The 20,875-nt window shown below is 35.9% G+C and overlaps 1 protein-coding gene across 2 annotated transcripts in view; it reads right to left on the bottom strand.

Moving 5' to 3' along the window:
* Positions 1-449: 449 nt before the first annotated feature.
* SUFU (SUFU negative regulator of hedgehog signaling) overlaps positions 450-20,875 on the bottom strand; it is a 62,799-nt gene continuing 42,373 nt past the window's right edge. For both annotated transcript variants that reach the window (XM_039361644.1, XM_039361643.1), the window contains exons 11-12: positions 10,618-10,686; positions 450-7,201 (exon numbers count right to left, since the gene is read on the bottom strand). In XM_039361644.1, the coding sequence (XP_039217578.1) occupies positions 7,112-7,201; positions 10,618-10,686 (159 nt within the window). In that variant the 3' untranslated portion in view covers positions 450-7,111. The remainder of the gene's footprint in view (positions 7,202-10,617; positions 10,687-20,875) is intronic.

Consider the following 20,875-nt stretch of genomic DNA (forward strand, 5'->3'; position numbering starts at 1 on the left):
GCTCTTTTATGACTCGTGAACTTCAACTCCCAGAATTCCTGATGGCTCAGGAATTCTGGGAGTTGAAGTCCACGGGTCATAAAAGAGCCAAGGTTGCCTACCCCTATTTTAGTCCTAACACATCTAGAGGTTACTAGGCTAAAGATAGCTACTATACAATATAGTAAAGTTCCTTCACCTGTGTGATTGATTTCCACATCATATAAATATTAGCATATATCTGCATTTACTCAAATGTTTCTCCTGAAGTAGACTACTGTGGAGAACAACAACAGATGAATTGCAACAGAGATTGTGAATAAGGAGATGCTGGTGGTCAGCCTTCATATTATATATTGCCTATTATCTGATTACAACCTGCAAATAACAGTTGGAAAAATAAAATTAAGTATGAGTGAAAAATAAAATCTAATTTATCAGCTCTGCAATCAATAAATGCACACCGAACACAATATGCAAACAGGTTTAATGTACCTTGAATACACAGAAGGGAAACAAAAGCTTTGTGATTCACAAAAATATTACAAAAAAGTAGTTCATACCAGCACTGTGATAATGTAAGAATATACATTACAAACTAATATAAAATATTTTTAAAACTGCTAGTTTAAGTTTTCATTACTTTTTTGGGTAGAAAAAGATATACTAAAATATTGAAATATTACTGCAGCAGAAGTAAACTGTTTTCAGTCAGTTTCTTCAGTAACTCTAATATGTGTAGAGATATGCACTCACACACACATACGTGCTTCGCCCCACACACGCACACACACTCATAGATGAACTACAAAAAGGTTCATCTCAGCTGAAGCTTTTCAAAACAGCTTCAGCAGTCAGAATTAGCATCTGAACAAGTCAAAGGATTAATTCCAAAAGTATATTTCAATTTGTTTGAAGTTTCCTAGAACTACAGTACAGCCATCTGAAATATAAAACTAACACCCAAGAGCATTTCTCTCTTTAAAAAGAAAAAAAAGTTAGCAAGCCCTCTGCTTAATAGAGAACTCTAGTTTCTATTGAGATAAAACTATTCAAAAAGGAAAGATACTTTTCATTTGAAGCATGATACTACCTTAAGCTTTTAACATGGTCATGTGCTGTTTTCAGCTGCAGTAGAATTCAGAACTGCTACTAGCAAATACCAATTTTATATCCTTAAGCTAGATTAAATTGTGCATGTATTTGCATGCATGCGCGCAAGTGCACATGCGAACACGCACGAGTCGTTACTACTGTTAAACTACACGTCCAGAAAAGCTACGTCATGGGTAGCATTATTCATAAACATAAAGCACTGTTAATCTTTTGAATTGTTTCATCATTTTTAAATTATTTAAATAGGTTTTTCTTTCTCTAAGTGATTTTTTTTTTTAGTCTTGAAAGTAAAACTGGTGAGAAAGTTAGTTCAGCTTAACCTGGAATTAAAAGATCCAGCAAGGAACTTGCATGCTCCTGCATCTTCCTATCAACTGGGGCTCACAACAGCCATTTGTATTAACCACGGTGCCCATATTATATTATATACTCTGAACATGGATCATAGAATCACCTTTTGTTCATTGAAGATTTATGTCATAAGAGTCCAATGGAAGAAGAAATCTGTAATTTTGCTCTGAAAAGGGAAATAAGGGCTGAGGAAGATGCCACAAGAGTTAGCTGGCAGCAAAGCTTTAAAACAATTTCTGAAATGAAAATATAATTAATGAAGGAGGTTAAATATATGATTCCCTCACCTCTTCTGGAGCTCACTATATTATAACTCTCTAAATGAGGAAGGTTTTTTTCAAAATATTTGCAATATAGGAAAACAACTGGCTAAAAATAAAAAAAAAACATTTTATTACAGTCTGGGAAAAACAATAGAAAGCTTAAAAGCTCCTATGATTGTATGTAAGCAATTTAAGAAGGGAATAAGAAATATATATGAAACATAATACATTTGATATTCAAAAGTGAATTAAGAAATGGGTCAGCCTGGGGTCCTTATAAATTTATATCAGATATAGTACGAATTTTGACTTTCAAGATGTCTAGCAGAAAAGGACATACAGGTTAAGTGGGGAATGAAACACCACAGAGCTACCAAAGAAGGAAGGCACTATTTCTTTTCCTAAAAACTGCAACGATGATACTCGTGGGAAACAATGTTAAATATTTTTGTCTCAAACCATTAAAATGCTTGTATAAATAGAATTGCTCCCTGATCCCTTACTTCCCTTATGTGTAGGGATCGTGTGCAAAAGGGGTTCATATAAAGCATGTTGTAATTATGTCTTTACTGCTGGGAGAAGAGAATGCAGTGGAATGACAGTGAAATCCTTTTTTTAATCTGCCCAGAAATTGCTTTCATTTCTAATTCTGCACTGATCATCAGACTGAAATGCAAAATATCCTGCAGAGGCTTCAAAGATTTGTATCCTACTTTTGCCCAACCACCATCTGACAAAAGGGAAACATGAAGTTCAAGATGTATACATTTATATAAAATAGACAGAGATACTGTGAACACTAGAGATGTCTACAGATGTACAATTTAATGTAACAACCATGCAAATGTTTATTTCTTTTGTCTCCTTCAGGGTGAGCCCAGCTTCTCTTTTTTTATACCTGTTTCTGCAGTGAACAATTACTTTCTTCCTTTTTGCTCTCCTACCATATTTCAAGTAGCTTATCCTCAATTTTAAATGTGCTTAAAACATTATTTGTGATAGGACTGTATATTTAAATAGGATTTATTTCTAAATACAATCCAATTGTTTACATTTTGAACCTTTTACACCTTTTTGCATTACAAAAATCTGTAGTGGTTTTGTGGGATTCAGCTTCTGAGCAAAACAGGCGATAGGCCAGAACCTGCAACATGTGCAATAGCTTCAAATCTCTATTCTACTCATAGCTTGTATGATAACTTAGTTTTTTTCATAGTTAGATAGTTAAACACTCTGGAATGGTCTGGTGGCTCTGTTAGCATTATCCTGGCATATGACTAGTGCAACAGCTGCGCTAAAAGTTAATAATTGTTGCAGCAAGCCAGGAAGGGTGTTTACTGCTCCAGGTGCTGAAGGGATTAAGTAGCAGGTGCAAACCAACTGAAGAGCAGCCAAAGCTTCTATTTCCGATAAAACACTTCAGGAACTAGCAAGCAAAGAACAAGAGTGCAAAGCAAACTCTTCTTGCCTTATGTTGAGAAAAAAAAAAAGCTAGCATAACTAGCCCATGTATTTGCTCATGAAGAGTTGGAGGAGAGACCAAGCCCTGTTCCATTATGTCCTTTAGGGAACTGACAAGAACAGTCATAAATTGTTATTGATTAAACAAAAACATATAAAAGCACCATACCTTTGATTTGCCAAGCCAGTAACTTGTGGCTGCATACAAGTAGATAAAGAACCTGAAAGCACTCTCTCTGGAAATCCAACAAGACAGTCATTTAAAAAATATGCTTTGGGTCAGTCCTGCCCTCCAAAATAAATACTCATGCAGGACATAACACTGAAAACACTAGGATCTTGCAGAAAATCCTATGAGAGACATAGAAGGTAATTCTATTTAGCTTTAACTTGTAGATCCTTCATGAGAAATTCACAAGGGTTTTTTAATTCGTTTACATTTCACAGTACTGTATACTGACTCTGCCTCCCTTGTTTCATTCCTTAGACAAGAAACTCCTTATTCAACTTTAAAGAGAACAAACAGAGAGTTAATTATAGAGAGAAATCAATGAGACAGTTGTGACTAACACTTCCTCATTACATTAATGAATATATTTCCAAATAAACTATATACATAAACTAATTTGGTTGCTGGAAACAATTCCCGAGAGTTCATGTCAGAATGGACAATTATTTATCATCTTAACTATGTCTCTAATTATTAGGTCCTGAGAAGTGAAGAGGATGCTATTGCTATATTCTGACCTATGAGATTCTTAAAGACATCTGTGAAAAAACAAGATAGATCAAATGTTTCTCCAGGTCAGCTGGACTTTTTAAATTAAACATGTGCACACACACACAATATTTATATGTAATAAATTAGATCTTGTAGGAAAGGCTCTCTCTAGCTTAGTCATTTCTCCAGCATAGCTGTTTTCTACCAGCAGGGATCACTTTTCTTTCCATATAAAAGCATTTCAGTGATGTTAGATCCAATTACAGTTTGAAGCATAAAAATTAAGAAGTAGGCTTCCCACTTCAGTTCCTTCAAAAACTAAATAAGTACCATTGTGGGAAAACCTACACAGCATTTCTGCTATTCAGGCTAATTTTTCCCCCCATGCCTAACTCCTCCCTGAAAGGATAGGGAATTGCTTCCCAATGCCAAAGCAAAGTGTACACATTTCAACAAAATATCCATTTCACAGAAATAACACTAACCATACTCAGACAACAGACACAGGCAAAACAAAACCTACACAAAACACGACTGCTCTCTAAACTCTACAAATTATTTTAAAAACCCAATATAGTGTACATCTCACAGAGCTGCCAATGACAAAAAGGAAGCAAAACCAATTCCATAAACTTTACACAGCCAAAACAACAATAATCACAAAAACCCAGAACTGTCCTTTTTGAGGATGGAAGTTATAATACATATTTCCTGGGGTGCAAAGGAGTGGATGGGGCTCTCAGATAAATGAGCAGTAGTAGAATTTTCTGGGTTTTGCAGAGGATTTTTTTGTTTGTTTAAAAAAAATGTAGTGTGTTAAAGATCATATACTAGTTTTAATGAATATTTTGTTAGAAAATGGTGAGAAACCATGCTAGCATGGTTTATCATTTGAACTGCCAACATTTGCAGCACAGATGGATGAAGATCTGAGAGCTATCAAAATAAGATCTGGGCACCACACTTGGCCCTGGGGCTACAACTTGCTTAATTATAGAGCAAATTTTCCTACAAACTAACAAATAATCTTGTTATTTAACTTTTGTTAAGAATATTATTAAATATCAACTGATTGATAGAAGAAATGGAGGGAAAATAAGAAATTGATCAAACAAGTCACTCTGTTGTCCCAGAAAATTGACTCTGGCTTGCTCAACAAATAATGGTTAATGAACTTAGTTGCATGGTATGTGTGAACACCACCTGTGTGCATTTCCTTTAGAGAATCTTAAAGTTAGCTCTGTTACCTCTTTGCAATCTTCTATTATTAATTAAACATTGTTAATTTTACTTAAACATCTACTCAAAACTAACCAGGCACTCCAAAAGATTCTCACTTGTGTTATAGATTCCAAAGCCTTGCTTTATGATCTTTAAATATAAAAACAGATTAGTACATCACAGTATCCAAAATCTTAACATGAAAACAAAGGTTACTGGGATTCTGACAAATTCTACTGACAATATAAACAGTGTTTCAGAATGTATCAAGACCAGCTCATGTTTAGTATATATTTTTCTCTCTTTTAGCAAAAGGACATAGCATAAAAAAGTATCCCCTTATTTTGTCCAATGTGATTCTAACCTAGCCTTTGAGTTGCAGATGAATACTGAATATTTGTAGATTGTAAAACTGGTCCCTAACCTTTGCAACTTGGTGGCCTGGCTTGGGGGGGGGGTGAGAACTGGGCCACGTGAACAGCGGGCCAGCATGCATATGCATGAGTGCCCGCCAGCCCACCGCTCATGCAAGTTGAGTTGTGCGCACATGCGTGTGCTCCGGCCAGCCACCCGCGCGGATCCAATTCTGAATAGGTCATGGCCCGGTAGTGGTTTGGGGGTTGGGGATCCCTGTTGTAAAAAACGCATATTTTCACATAGTTCAAAAACAATTTAGACTTCTATGTGAATGATAATTTCTGGAGAGGCCTGATTCAAACAATAGTCATCAAATTCATGGCTTTCTATTACATTAATAAAAAGTGAGAACATGGTTTTAACAAAACTTAAATGTTTTATAGACAGCTTTGTTGCAAAGCTGATATAAGATAACAGGCTCTTGGGCACCTCTAGGACCTGAAACAATGAGAGTTGGTGGAAATTTTTCAGAAAGAATGCAGCATCAGGAATTTTCATAAAAACAGAAGTGCTAACAGTGCTAATACAAATAAGATAAGCCATTAACTCATTTTATAGCTCAGTGAGTACAATGAGGAAAGCATATAAAATTAATCACTCATATTTCTTGCTTGGTCATCAATAAAAGAAATAAGAGTGATTATTTAATATGCTTTATAATCCAATAACTCAGGGTTATCTTATCAATTAAAGTGTCTGAAAAGGGTTGGGTTGGAGGGGGCTTATTGTCCCCAAACATTCTCAAAGTAATACATAAAAACTTATAATTTAACATACATTTATTTAGAAATAAGTCCAACTGAATACAGTTAGGTTTCTTTCTAAATCTGTTAATATTCACAGGCTCAGTTTGAAAGTTGTTGCTGATATTATTATCATTAACCTGTTTTTGGATATTATCTTAGTAATGATTCTTTACAGAAAAGCAAATGAAAGGCTCATTTTATGATAGGGCTCAAAATTTGCACTCTAAAATTCAGTTGCACTCAACTAATCTAAGCTAAGAGACCAAACCCACCCACCTAACTTCACTGCAGCCAAACCACAAGAAATGCCTGGGGCCAAGATAATGGAGTAATTTTTACTCTATTTACTGTCAATACATGTGGAGAATCTCACTTTCTTTTTGGAATTGCAACTTGCATTAAAGGAATAATTCTAAGGAGAGCCTGGCTAACAAAAGAAGTTTGGCATTATGGAAAACATCTAATTAATAATTATGTGCTTACAGATGAAAAATGTGTACAATAAATGCGGATGAGGAATATAAACCCTGAACTAAGGCAGCAGGCAGTTCTAGAGCCAGTTAAAATAGTAGTAGATGTATTACAGCGGCTATTCATAATGGAATACATCTTCTTCAGTCTAACTCTTGTACTCATTCATATGCAGATACTCAAGCGTTCAGCCATGATGAAAAAGGAGAGAACCAGACATGCTCATTTCTGGCTGAACTGTTGTTGAGTAACCTTTCTTCTGCTGTAGTTATGCAGCAACAGTTGTCAGGACCAACTTTACTCAATCCTCCCATTAGTCCTTGGGCAATAAACAGTAAGCTGCTGCTTGTGGGTGTCAGCTTTCTTTAATGGAGTAGGTTGTCAAATACAGCATCGGGTAAGATGGAGACTTTTAGTTTCTTTTCAGGCCAACTATATTCCTTTGGAAGCTTGAACTAAAAAACAAAGAAATCAGTTAGTGTTTATAGAAATTGCTAGAATCTAGGGTGAATAAAACTACAATTTGAGGGCCCAGGAAGAAAAACAAAATTTGAAAACATTGTTTTATAATTTCTCTGCAGAATTACATAAAAAAGTAATTGCTTCTGAATGATGCATAAAACAGTGATATGAAATAAACTACTAGTCTACCTATGGAAATAGACAATAAATAGACATTAGTGAAAAAGAGGCTTGTTTCAATACAAAAAAAATCTCAGTTTTTAGAAGACCATGAAAATAACAAAATTAAGAACAGAGGAAGCGGAAGCTACTGATAGTAACATAACAGAATTTTCAGAAGCCAAAACTGCATAATGTTCCAAAGCTGCTTTTTCAAGAGGCAACTGGACTTTCTTTCTTGTTTTTCTTTGAAGACTTTTTGCTTCTCATCCAAGAAGCTTCTTCAGCTCTGACTGGATGGTGAGGAATGGAAGGATTTATATTCCTTTCAGACAGCTGGTCATTTGCATTCTTTTAGAGAGTCGTTGAGGCCACTTGGAGACTATCTGTGTCCTCAGGTTCACCTGAGTAGTGCAAATGGTTGTGGAGCCTTCTTAGAACTGCTGAAAGGACTGTGTTGTAGAAAGAATATGGATGATGTTATATCTTCCCCTCTGTTGAGAGAGGGCTGTTCAGTTTTGACACAGATGGCCTCTTGTCTTGATGGATTTGTTCTCCTGTGTTCTGCCATGCGTTTATGAAGTGGTTGTTTTGTTTCCCCAATGTACATCTGCAATGTACATGTCTCACAAATGCAGTGAGAAATATGCATGACTCAACATAAAACAAACCCATCAGGACAAGATTCAGCAGTCTATCTGCATTTAAAAGACAAAGGCCACTCTTTTGAAGACAACAAAATCCACATTTTGGACAGAGAGGACCGCTGGTTTGAAAGAGGGGGTCAGAGGCCATCTATGTCAAAACTGAACAACCCTTTCTCAACAGGGAGGGATACAATATTATCTATCTCCAGTCTACAACACAGTCCTTTCAGCAGTTCCAAGAAGGTTCCACACCCATTTGCACTACTCAGGTGACCCTAAGGACACAAATAAACCTCCAAGTGGCCTCAATGATTCTCTAAAAGAATGCAAATGACCAGCTGTCTGCAAGAAATATAAATCCTTCCATTTCCCACCAGCCAGTCAGAATTGAAGAAGCTTCGTTGATGAGAAGCAAAACGTCTTCAAAGAAAACAAAATTCAGTTGCCTCTTGAAAAAGCATCTTTGGGACAACCATGACCTGGTTGACTGAGAATCTCCATGACTGAGAATCTCCATAGATAAAACTGCATAAAAAATATTTCATGTGAGAAAATATATTTTTTTCAAATTTTCAAGATATTTTATATCATTATATAATATAGGCGCAAATGAAAGGGTATCAGATTAACAAGCCAATGAGGATTTTTTTCACCAGGGTTTATATATGATCTATGACTTATCACTTTGTATGTACACTGAGAGCTTATGCACTGGACATAAATTCCTTGTGTGTCCAATCACACTTGGTCAATAAAGAATTCTATACATACTAGATTTCATGATACTCAATTTTAACAGACGTTATGCAGCTTTGGAAGATAAGGAATCCTCAGAAACTCAACAGTAAGAAGGAAGCAAATGAGATGGCAAAGAAAACATTTGTGCAAGGAGACCATGGAAAAATACTCTCTCCAATCCCATTACAATAAGTGTATAGTACAAGATGGCTATGATGTTTTTACATTTATTCACTGTTTTTATTAAAAAAAAAACCTTGAGGGCAGTTGTATGATGATTGATAGTTTATAGAAAAATAGTTAACAAAGCAGGAAAAATTAAAAAAATGGTTTCATGGGGAAAGTTTGTTAAGTTAAAGGTCAATTAATCTAAAAACATGTACAACAAAAACTACAAAAGGAGTTGAAGCACTTTCCTCTGAGCAAAGTACTGGACCTTTTAGGGAAAACAGGATGTTTCAATTTCAACACTTTTTAAGTTTTCTAAATAACAGAATGTTCATAATTTTTAATCATAGTATATAAATATTATTGCAATAAAACCTGCCTCTAAGTCAGTGGTTCTCAACCTGTGGGTCGGGACCCCATTTGGGGTCGAATGACCATTTCACGGGGGTCGCCAAACAACGCAGTCCGCCTTTTTCCCCCCCTTTTCCTTAGCTGTGCTACTCCCTTTTATTCTATTGGCTTTTGAAAGCCAATAGAATAGACTCTCTTGAATAGAGTCTAATTCTATTGGCTTTCAAAAGCCAATAGGAATTGTCCAGGCTGTCTCTGCCCTGCTGAGCCCGCCAAAAGTCCCAGTCTGCAAACGATGCAGCAAGTTGTCTGCAGCGAAGGCGAGCTGTCTGGAAGCTTCCACCACTCCCTGCTGAACAACTACTAAAAATGTAAGTAAAAGAGGGCCAGGGATGGGAGGTGGGAGGCCAGCGGGCACAGGGAGGGTTGCTGGTGCGCATGGGGCCCGGCGGGTGCCTTACCTCCCTTGGGTTGGGCCAGCTGGTGGCCCAGCTGGTGGTCAGCCTGCTCCGTCTCTGCCACTTGCCAGCTATGTCTCGGCCGGCGCAGGGGGCAGCACCACGCATGCGTGGCACTCCCGGGCAGGGAAAGTCCTCGACTTAAACGACCAGTTGGATAGTCCTCGACTTACGACTGGTTGTTTAGTCCTCAACTTACGACCAGTTGGGGGTCGCGGCATTAAAAAGGTTGAGAACCACTGCTCTAAGTAATACATTTATAGATTTATAAATTACCATAAAAGGGGGAAAATGTCTCAGGGAAAGGAGCATACATGGCAAAAAAAAGTACATGGAGAAATCTCAATTTAGCATAAGGTCCCTACTGAAGGAACATCTTAATTCTTCAAGTTCATCCAGCAAAGAATTCCAAATGTTGATGCTGATTTATACAATAAGTTACATAAGTTACATACATAAGCCAAGATATGCAGGTAGTCCTCAACGTACGACCACAACTGAGCCCAAAATTTCTATTGTTAAGTGAGTTTTGTCCCATTTTACGACCTTTCTTGCCACAATTGGTCAGTGAATCACTGCAGCTGTTAAATTAGTAGCATGGTTATTAAGTAAATCTGGCTTCCCCATTGACTTTGCTTGTCAGAAGATGGCAAAAGGTGATCACGTGACCCCAGGACACTGCAACTTCATAAATATGAGTTGGTTGCCAAGCATCTGAATTCTGATCACATGATCACGGGGATGCTGCAACAGTCGTGTGAAAAATGATCATAAGCCACATTTTTCAGTGCCGTTGAAACGTCGAACAGTCACTAAATGAACTGTTGTAAGTTGAAAACTACCTGTGTAAAGAGTGTCTTTTCAGATATTAGGATTAAGTAAACTTACTTCTTCTGGAGAACTCAGATCCTCTAGGTTTTCCAGCATTCTTTCCACAAACTCTTCTGTAAGTAAGATCTGCAAAAGTGAGAAGCAATGATTTTTATTCTTTTATGCACCAAATTACCCTTAATTGCCAAGCAGCAGGCTGTTCTAGTGCTCAGAACACTGTTCCATGTTGCTCATCCTGTAATACACTAAGGCTTGGGAAGTCAGTTCACTTCCTCCGGTAATTATTTGCTTCCTCCTGTATTACCTGCAATTATTACAGAATCCATCTATAACATCATCAATATTTCCTGTGCCAAATAAAACATCAATTCTGAAAGGGTAAAGATCTAAGAATTGTAAAGAAACATGGTGTTATATGAGAAGGCAGGCAATGTAATGGATGTACCCATTTTTTAATACATGAACTCTAGCTAATAATTGAACAGGTAGGAGGAAGAGAGAAAGAGAGAGAGGGAGAGGAGGAAAGAGAATGCCGAATTTGAATTTATCCATAGGATTTTTTTTTATTAAACCATGTTCAAAATTTCAAGAATTAATCCGCAATTACTGAAAAGTCTGGATGCACCTTTACGCTTCCTTTAAAAGGCAGATTAAACAAAGGGAGACAGATGCAGAGGTACAGCAATACAAGATCTCATGCTTCTCACTCATATTATTACACTAGAAGTGTTTCTCAATTGTGGCAACTTTAAGATATCTGGACTTCAAATCCCAGAAATCTCCAGCTCTCATGGCTTTTATTGAAATGTATACAAAGCAATAGCTAACTATACTGCATTGCTCTTGCAATGGTGACACCACATTACAAATAGACATTACACACATTTGATCAGCATGTTAAAGATGGCATTTGTAGAAAATCATATCACAAGCTGCTATGTCACATTTTCTAGGTTTTCTTTTTCAAACTTATCAGCGTGTGAGGAGAATATGCAAGACCTTTTAGCTACAGAATACAATTGAAAGAAAGCCAAGTTATTCTTCCAATGCATAAAAAAAAATCTTTGAAGTAATTATGTAAAAAAAAAAAAAAACCTCAAACACAGGCCAAACTAGTCTGTTTCATGCATTTTCAAAACTAGTCTATAACTATGACAGAATATCAAATACCATTTGCTATGGACCTTTTGGAATGTAAAAACATAACTCAGGTAAATGGTGCAAATAGTTCCTATCATGATTACTCAACTGATTCCTCAGGCAGGGACATAGTTCTGTCTTTAAATGAAGATCTTGCAACACACCCTAGTTTTTGCAAAGGTGAAAAAAATCCCATAAAAAGTGTTCACATGGAGTGCTTTCCTTGAAAAGTGGATTTTCAAAGTCTCAGTTACCTAGGCTAGAACAGTGTTTTATATAAAAGCTCTATTCAAACAACATACTTGAACATGGAAAGGCAACACAGAGCAATGTATACTATCCCTCTTTTCCCAACCTTTCTAGATAGAGGAAATAAGGATTCATAAGTGCATATTTAGCTTAATCGTATGGAGAAGCCTCTGTGTCATAAGGCTCCTTCAGAGAGCTTCTGTGTTTCCCAGAGCCAAATGCCCACATACAATGTCTTCAGATTTTTCCCACCAAAGAGGGAAAAGATAAAGATACTCACACCAGGATTTATGCTGCCAGTCAAATGAGCAACAGAAGAACATGTAAATCAAGGATCCTGAAATGTCTGGGTAAAGCATGACCAATTGTATATTGAAAATGGGCTTCAGGGATGCCTGAAGCAGGGCATGAATTGCTATTTGTCTTCTTGCAACTGGGATCTGGAGAAATACTACCACTGTATCAAGAGGTTCTATTTAACTATCCTGGCTAATACTGACAGCTCTATATATCGTAAATTTCTCAAAGCCACATAATTCTACAAAACAGATCTGGTTTGTATTATGCCTTTTTATCTTTTCTTAATCTGCTGTCAAAAAATTCACTTCTCTATTTGCTCTGTATCTTTTTCTTTTTCCCCTAAATGTAATAGCCCTAATATATTCTTTTTTTTATTGGGAAAATATTACAATATTATGACCATTTTAGTTGTCCCCTTCTTTATTTTTCTCAACTCTACAATGAGGTCGAAATGCAGCCATGTCAGCATTGCTTGTACACTCCCACAATTCCAACATCCCTTTCCTAAGATATCCAATACACTTGGTATACGTCGCACTGACACTACTATTGATCTCTTTCCATTGTAAAGATTATTTCTGCTTGCTGGTTCTTGTTCTTAATTGCTAATCCACAAGAGAATTTGACAGTTTTATTTCCCAGCTGCTAAATTCACTTTGCTGTTTTCAGTGATGGTTCTATCAAAAATGTCTACAACGTTGACTGAATAATATGTGCCCATCATAAAGCAATAATTATTATTCATGTACCATCTAATCCAATGGCTTATAATAATAAATGAGATACTAAATTATATAACATCCAATATTAAACCTAAAATCAATCCATAATAATGTAATATAACATATTAATCTAGTTTAATAAGAAAATCAGTTAAACAAACAAAACAATTAGATAATTAGACTTTGTAAAGTAAAAGATATGAACATTCAGGTCCAAAAGCCCTCTGGAAGAGTACAGTTTTCTGGCTTCATAATACTTCTTCATTAAAAAAATGGGAGACAATCAGTAGCCTTTCCTGGGAGATCTGCCTTGGTCCGGTTGACTCAAGTTCTAGCAGACAATCCCATAGACAGTATCTGATTTGAACTTGGAATCTCCCAGGTAGTCAGTGCAGATCTTGCAGCACAGATATAAAATGATCAAACAGACAAATCCTGTCAGCATGCATGGTGCTACATTTTGGATGACCTGCAGTTACCAAGAGGTGTTTAGAGGCAGCTCTATGAGGAACAAATTGCAGAAGCCCAAGTAGTGAGTCACTGTAGCCAGATCCCCCTTGTGAAGAATGGGTCACAAATGATGCATCAGCTGAAGGGGGATAAAAAGCTTATTTCACCCAGGGTGGCAACTGTTAGCATATTGGAAGTAAAAGACTTTGAATTTCCAAATGTTCTTTCCCAGTAGTTTCTAACAGATGCTATACAGCAGGATATACATTATGCAAGCATCAATGCCTTCTTATGTTTATAATTTGTTAACATACCTCCTTGAAACCCAAATACTCTAAAAAGAAAATCTGTGTTTCATATTGCTTGATCCAAATTTTGGAACACCAAAGGGCTGTAAATGATTATATAAGCAGCAAGACTTACCTTGGTTTTGAGATCTATGATTTAAATTTACAGAATTCATTACTACTTTTAAAATTTAATTTTGGCCTTGCTGAGAGATATTGGGGGCAGATTTTCTGAACTAATTAACTATAACTGCAAAATATGAGAAATCAAGCTATCAAAAGCCTTTTAATATATGGAGAAGACATACTTACATTTTGAGATAATTTGCTTTACAATGTAGAAGAACTGTAACTTACTTATAACTGTAATACTTTCATGGATTACCTATAAATGTATGCAGATCCTTATAACAAATTTTTTATTAGTTTTCCAATTTTCCAATTTAGTATTTGGAAAGCAACATGGTGATTGGGTTAGTCAATAGTTCAATAACAAAATCTTTAGTACATATCTCAGGTTACATCATCAAAAATTCCTTCTCTATTTCCCTTAACATTTGCTATATCAGATTTAAGCTAGTAAAATTCTAATTATATCAAACTCAGTTAAAACATGTATCAATATGTTTTTGCTTATACATAACCATATCCTGCTTTTAAGTTTTTGCAATATTCCAATTTAATTTTTAATATCCATAGTATTTAATTTTCTGGTAGCCCAAATCTTCTTTATTTCACTACATAAAAGTTATAGTATAAAATACACATATTACTTCCGTAAATATATTCTCATTTTATTTCATAAAACATTTTCTATTTCTTATTCTAATACATCACCACAATAATGGAGTATCCTTTTTATCTCAAATCCATCATCTGCATTATCTGGGCTAAACAATTATTCAAAGCTATTTCCTAATAGTTAATTTTCATTTCCCTTATAAATCTAAATCCTCAATATTAAGCCAATTAATCCCTTGTTTTTTATTATTTTCCAACAATATTTAAATCTAATAATCAAATTTCCCTTCATCTCCAAATCTCCCTTTAGCCCATTAGTTGAAACTTTAGGATACTCTCTAATAAATGAAAAGACCCCATTTTTAAAATCTAACTCTAGCTTTCTTTTTATGCCAACCAGGCTTCCATACCAATGCTTTTAGATCATCAGATAGATCTCCCTTCATTCTTGTGCATGTTACTTGAATTAAAGGAGACCATCTAATTGTCAATTTTCTAAAGAAACTGGCCCATTTATAATCATTAAGTTGTCGCCCTGGTGGCTCAGATCCCCATATTTGCTCTAAATATATTTGTCTTCAATTCGATCTGGTCTTCTTCTTCTTCTTCAGGTTTCGTCTGGTTTAAGTAGAAAGTCATATCCAATTTTGTAGTTGTTGTTTGATTGTCCGAGTTTTCAGTAAGCTGTACTTGTTGATCTTTAACGCCCTCCGTCTTGGTATTACTTTCTTCCGCTTCTGATGTTTTTTGGGTTGTAGGTTCTTTAGTTGCAATCAGGGTTTGGTTGTCTAAAATTTCAATATGTTGTACTTGTTGATCTTTAAAGTCCTCTGTCTTTGTGCTATTTTTTTCTGCTTCAGTTGTTTTTTGGATTGTAAGTTCTTTAGTTGCAATCAGAGTTTTGCTTTGTAGATTTAAGCTGGCGCCTTTGTCTTTCAGTCTAGATTTAATTATCTCAGTAGCTTCAAGAATTTTTTCAAGTATAAGTTTATAATTAGCTGAAATTTGTTGCTGGTCCTCCTCCATTTCTGACATGGTTATAGCTGGTCCTTTACTGAAGGCTATTTTATTAGACAAGAGTCAGTAAGTATTCACCTCCACAGTCCTAAAAAGCAATTTCACTGCCCAGCTCTTCTCTCAGCTTTTAATCTCTTTTAGATAATACCAAGGACAGATCTGGGCTATGAGCAGGTCTTTTTGTCAAGAATATTCACTTGCTGTACCAAGTTTCGCCACAAAATGTCCTCAATAACATTTAAAAATCTTTTTCAAATCCTAGTCTAGGTTTTTATCCAATTTAGGTTCTTTTTCATCTTTTTTACGAGTAGATAGAGTAGCAAGTCCCCATGAGAGTAGGAACATTTTGGGTTTCCAAATATCAAATAGATGCAAATCCAATTATTTAATTGTTCTTTTCAAGGCTTTATTTCCCCAAGGTAGTCAGATGCTGCCATTTTAGAGGGTGGGAGGAGAATGTTCTCTTTCCTCTCTCCTCACAGGGGGAATAAATTTCAAGCAGCTTTTTACAGGAAAATACTTGGGGTGCAAAGAAGGTAAGATCTCACCCAATTCCTCCGTGGTGCTTTCGAAGTGCTTGTTAGTAATTTTGGCCTCGGCTGGTAGCAGCTTAGTGTTGGGCCATATTAATGGCCGATCTTTTCCTCGTCAGTTCAAAGAGTTGCCCGGGATCAAACAGGAGGGCTGCCGCCTTTCCACGATCACTCGGGAGTCCTCTTCACACTCATCGCCCCTCCAGGGCAACTTCTAACCCTTTTCAGGTTCCCCCGGTGGGAGAAAACTGGACAGCGGAGAGAGCGATCGTCCAGCACATCCGCCAATGCCGCAATCACAAACCGGAAGCCAAACATATGCAGATCCTATATACAAATTCATACATATGGCTTATGCATCTTGCAGTGCCTGATCCTGGATATTCCAGGAATAAGAAACTTTTGGTGGCCCCGTACCATTCTCCTAGAAGATTATGTACAATTACGGTCATATTGGCTAACTGGGGCAGAAGGGAAAAAAAGGAGAAGATGGAAAATAAAATATACGTATCTTAATATAACAACCTCAAATTGGAAGAGAGTGCATTATGAAATACAGAGATCAGTACTCAAGAAGCAACAGTTGCAGGTAAGCAACAAGATTCTTTCATCTGGATTTCTATGAGTCACAGAGATATGATTCAATATTGGGTTGGTAGATTCAGGAAATCACATCAGCAAGTTAGCCAAGTGTACCTAATGAACGAAGCATTTCATGGGAATCAAGTATCCAATATGTTTTACAAAGGTGGATGTTTGAGTTCCAGTTGTTACCCTGCATAATTACTGCAGCAAAATATGTCATGTACAGCTGCTGAAAATTACATGGCCTTTGTATAGTGTCTGCTATTGTCTTCTGGGTAGAAAGGGGTAACTCATAGAGTATGAGAGCAAGAATCATTTGGAGTGTGTTTGGGTGAGACAGGGAACTCATGGTTCATACTATAGAGTTGGATACTCATAAAGTTGTGCATCTCTGGAAAAACTCTTTGTTCTTTGCAGGCAGAAGTGATTGACTTTACGCAAATTCAATTCATTAACTATACCAGAATAGTAATATAATCTCATAATCTGATTAAAAAACATATCTTCATATTGAATTCATATATAACTTTCAGCAAAAAGATTAGGTGCTTCTTTTTAAATTCTTACAGAAATCCAATTAAATCTATTCAACTTGAGAGTAGAAAAACTATCTGCTGTCCTTCCAAAGGGTCCTGTAACCAGAAATAGGGTCTTCCAATAGATGAATGGGACAAATAGTCAGTAATTTAAGGAACTTCTTGGCCCATGTACAAAAAATTAAAACATTGGCACCTTTTCAAGAAAACAATTAACTATGCAGTGTAGAAAAGTAGAATAACAGAAAACTCCATTAATGTAGTTAGCCCTCATATTACAACAGGCAAGAGACACTATACAGGTCAGGGAGTTTGCATGGGGTGCAGTGTGGTCTGGGGAAAATGCACAGGGGTGCATGACTGGTTGGAGCAAGTGCAGAGGGATGGGGAAGGGTGCACCAACAGGAGACTTGTGACCATCCCTGCCAGTTTCTTCCCTGACTTTCTAGGGAAGCAGGCAGGGCAGGTTGTAAATGGAGATCAAGTGATGCAGGCACATGGCAACTTATCTTAAGTATAAACAGGTTGCCAAGCATCCAGAATACAATCACATGACCATGGGAGTGCTGGTATAGCCTGGAACTCTGAATACTGCTCATAACCATCAGCACCAGGGTTCTGCACTATCACCACAATGAACAGTTGCTGAACAAATGGCTATAGGTACAAGACGACCTGTATTCAGAAAATAATAGCATAACTGTCAAAAATCACCCTGAGAAATAAATAAGCTTTTAATAAAAGTATTGCTAGAACTAATATTGCAGAAAGTTGGGGCTTTCCTTACCTGTACAGCAAAGGACCAGACTAGCACTATAATCTATTTCTGATCATATCAGTTGTTACTATCATTTCCCAATTAAAGTACCTTTAATTTATCATAAAGACTATATTGCCCATTCTGAAATATGAAATTCTACATTTATAGCGATGAGTGAAAGAACAGTCTTTGCTTCTAGATAACATCCTAATCTAACACGGGAATTTATAAGAAACAAATGATGTTAACAGACACAATAACAATCAAAGTGCTGACGTATCTGGACAAAATTCCATGATTTTTTTCCCCATACGTTTTTGAATGAAAAATATCATGAGGAAAACAATGGGGAAGCAGAGAATCTACCAATGTCACTTTGCCCGTTTGGTCAGGAAACACGTATCTTTGCTGCTGTTACTGAATAAACACTCCATTATTAATATCTGAGCAAAGCTTTGGTTCTCAGCAATGGTGTATTTTAAAGCAAAAGGATACAATAATATAAATGGTTTAGAAGAAGATATTTCTTTTTAAATGGCCTTTGCTGCAAAAAAATGAAATATTTCCAAGAAATCAGGAAAACTGCATTATTTTTGTTATCTTTATAGTGCTTTTCCTCCTGAAGATATGGTAAACTCCCAAGATTTAATTGATCATAAAGATATTTTCCTGACTAAATGGGCAAAGTGATTATCTTTTTCTTCATATATTTTTATTTAAAAACCTTTGACAAATATTATTTTGCCTTGTATTTACTTCAACGACAGATACATTAAATATTACTTTGTCTTTTTTGTTTAGGAAGGCCTTCAAAATCAAACACAAGGCCCAAACTCTATAATCAACCTAAATACTTCAGTGAATATGAAGGTAGAACTGTCAACACTATTATAGACATAATATAACTCAACTACAATGTCACAAAATAATTATACTATACATTTTCTGATATGTGATATGATATAAACTACCAGCAATTTGTTTGTTTTCTATACATATTTTTATGCGTATGAAAAAGATCATTCAAATATAAAACTGGAAATGATAAGACTCAGAAAACAATGGAGGACATTTCAACTTACCAATACAATCTGAATGAAAGAATGTTGCTATTTTCTAACTAATTTTTAAACTAATTTTAAAAGGAGATTCCAATATATGCTGCATGAAGAGGACACACAACTGCCAAGTCAAGTGAACCGTGACAGGTAGTCCTTGTTTAGCAACTACAACTGGGACTGGCAACTTAGTCATTAAATGATTTGGTCACTAAGTAAAAAATCATTTGACTACAATTGTGCTTATGAGTTTACTTCAGCTTTCTCCCCCCCCCCATTCCTTCCCCCTTTGGAATGCTTACCCTGGGATAATCAACAAGAAGGGAATTAATGTTTCCATTTACATTCATTTGAGAGGAAGGGATTAAAAGAGAGTAAGAAGGCACAAGATGGGGAATACATATTGAAAAGAATATACTAATGCCTATGTTTGCCTAATATGCTTTTTTCTCCAAACCCTAGGCTTATTAGGAGGGTAATAAAAACAGAAAGTATGAAAGTGATCTTGTCAGTCACAGGCAGCAGCTGCCAGCTAGCTAATTAACATGTTAATTGTTAACTTGAGAAAAGCAGTTTAGAAAGAGATTGCTTGTTTAAGTAATCTCTCCAAAGGGGGGAAAGATAGGAAAAAAGTGTCAGGGACAGGACATCATGCACTAACAGACTTAATGGTGAACATATGACTGAAAGAGAGACATTTTATATTTATATCCCATCTTTATTATTTTTTACAAATAAGTCAAGGTGGTGAACATATCCAATACACCTTCCTCTTCCTATGTTCCCCATAACAATAACCCTCTGAAGTGGGTTGAGCTGAGAGTGACTGACTGGCCTAAAGTCACCCAGATGGCTTTCATGGGTAAGATGGGACTTTAACTCATGGTCCCTGTGAAGGTCATACATTAGCACCTTGGTCACGAAGTTATTTTTTCAGCATTACTGAACATTTGAACAGTCACTGCATGACTGTTATGGACAATCAATAAGTGATTGTTGATCAGATATCATTAACCTCTCTTTGAACATGGAAAACAAACAAGTAAAAGAAACAATGATAATGTGGGCAAAGAATTTTGAATACAATATAGATTTAGAGAAATGGCAAAACTTATGGGAAAGAAATTATAAATTGACAATGTCAACCTCTTACAAAGAAAACATATAAAATGTTTTATACATGGCACTTGCCACCAGCAAGACTAGCAAAAATGTTTAAAAATATGTCAGATAGATGTTGGAAATGTAATCACAAGTCAGGTACATATTATTATGTGTGCTGGACATGTGTTAAAGCAAAGAGATATTGGACAAAAATACATACTTGGCTAGAAAGGTTGTTGGGAAAACAGGTAGATTTTAAACCTTAACTTTTTAAATTAGGTATAATACCAGAAAAGCTTGACAAACAAAGTATATACTTGATTTTACATGTGATAACAGTGGCAAGAATCATATTTGCACAATATTGGAAAAATGACGAAATACCACCAGAGGAAGAAATAATTAAAAAATACTAGATTGTGCAGAAATGGACAGACTTACTCTGAGGAAAGAAAAAGAAGAAACAGAATATTTTCAAACTTGGGATTTATTTTATTAATGGATGGAGAAAAGAATAAGGGATTAGGAATTCAGTTTGTATTAGTGAATGATATACTCAGACAACACGTTTGTTGAATAAGAACTTTTGAATTGTATTAAAAAAAATCAATAAAAACTTTTTTTTAAAAAAAAAAAAGAAAAAAAAAGTGAGGTCTGCCCTGTAATTCTTGTTTGTCATATTGGGAAAATAATGAATAAGGGACAAAAGATAGTGAATAGTGAACCCTTGGCAGCATTAAACCAGAAGGAAATCTGATGAAATGTGTAGCAATTTTTGTTTATCTGTATATAGAGATAAAGATGTAACTGAATTATTTTAATAGCAGGTTTCC

Source organism: Crotalus tigris, unplaced genomic scaffold (genome assembly GCF_016545835.1).
Source record: "Crotalus tigris isolate CLP2741 ecotype Arizona unplaced genomic scaffold, ASM1654583v1 scf7180000019328.220996217465:2438092, whole genome shotgun sequence".
Classification (NCBI taxonomy): Eukaryota; Metazoa; Chordata; class Lepidosauria; order Squamata; family Viperidae; genus Crotalus; species Crotalus tigris.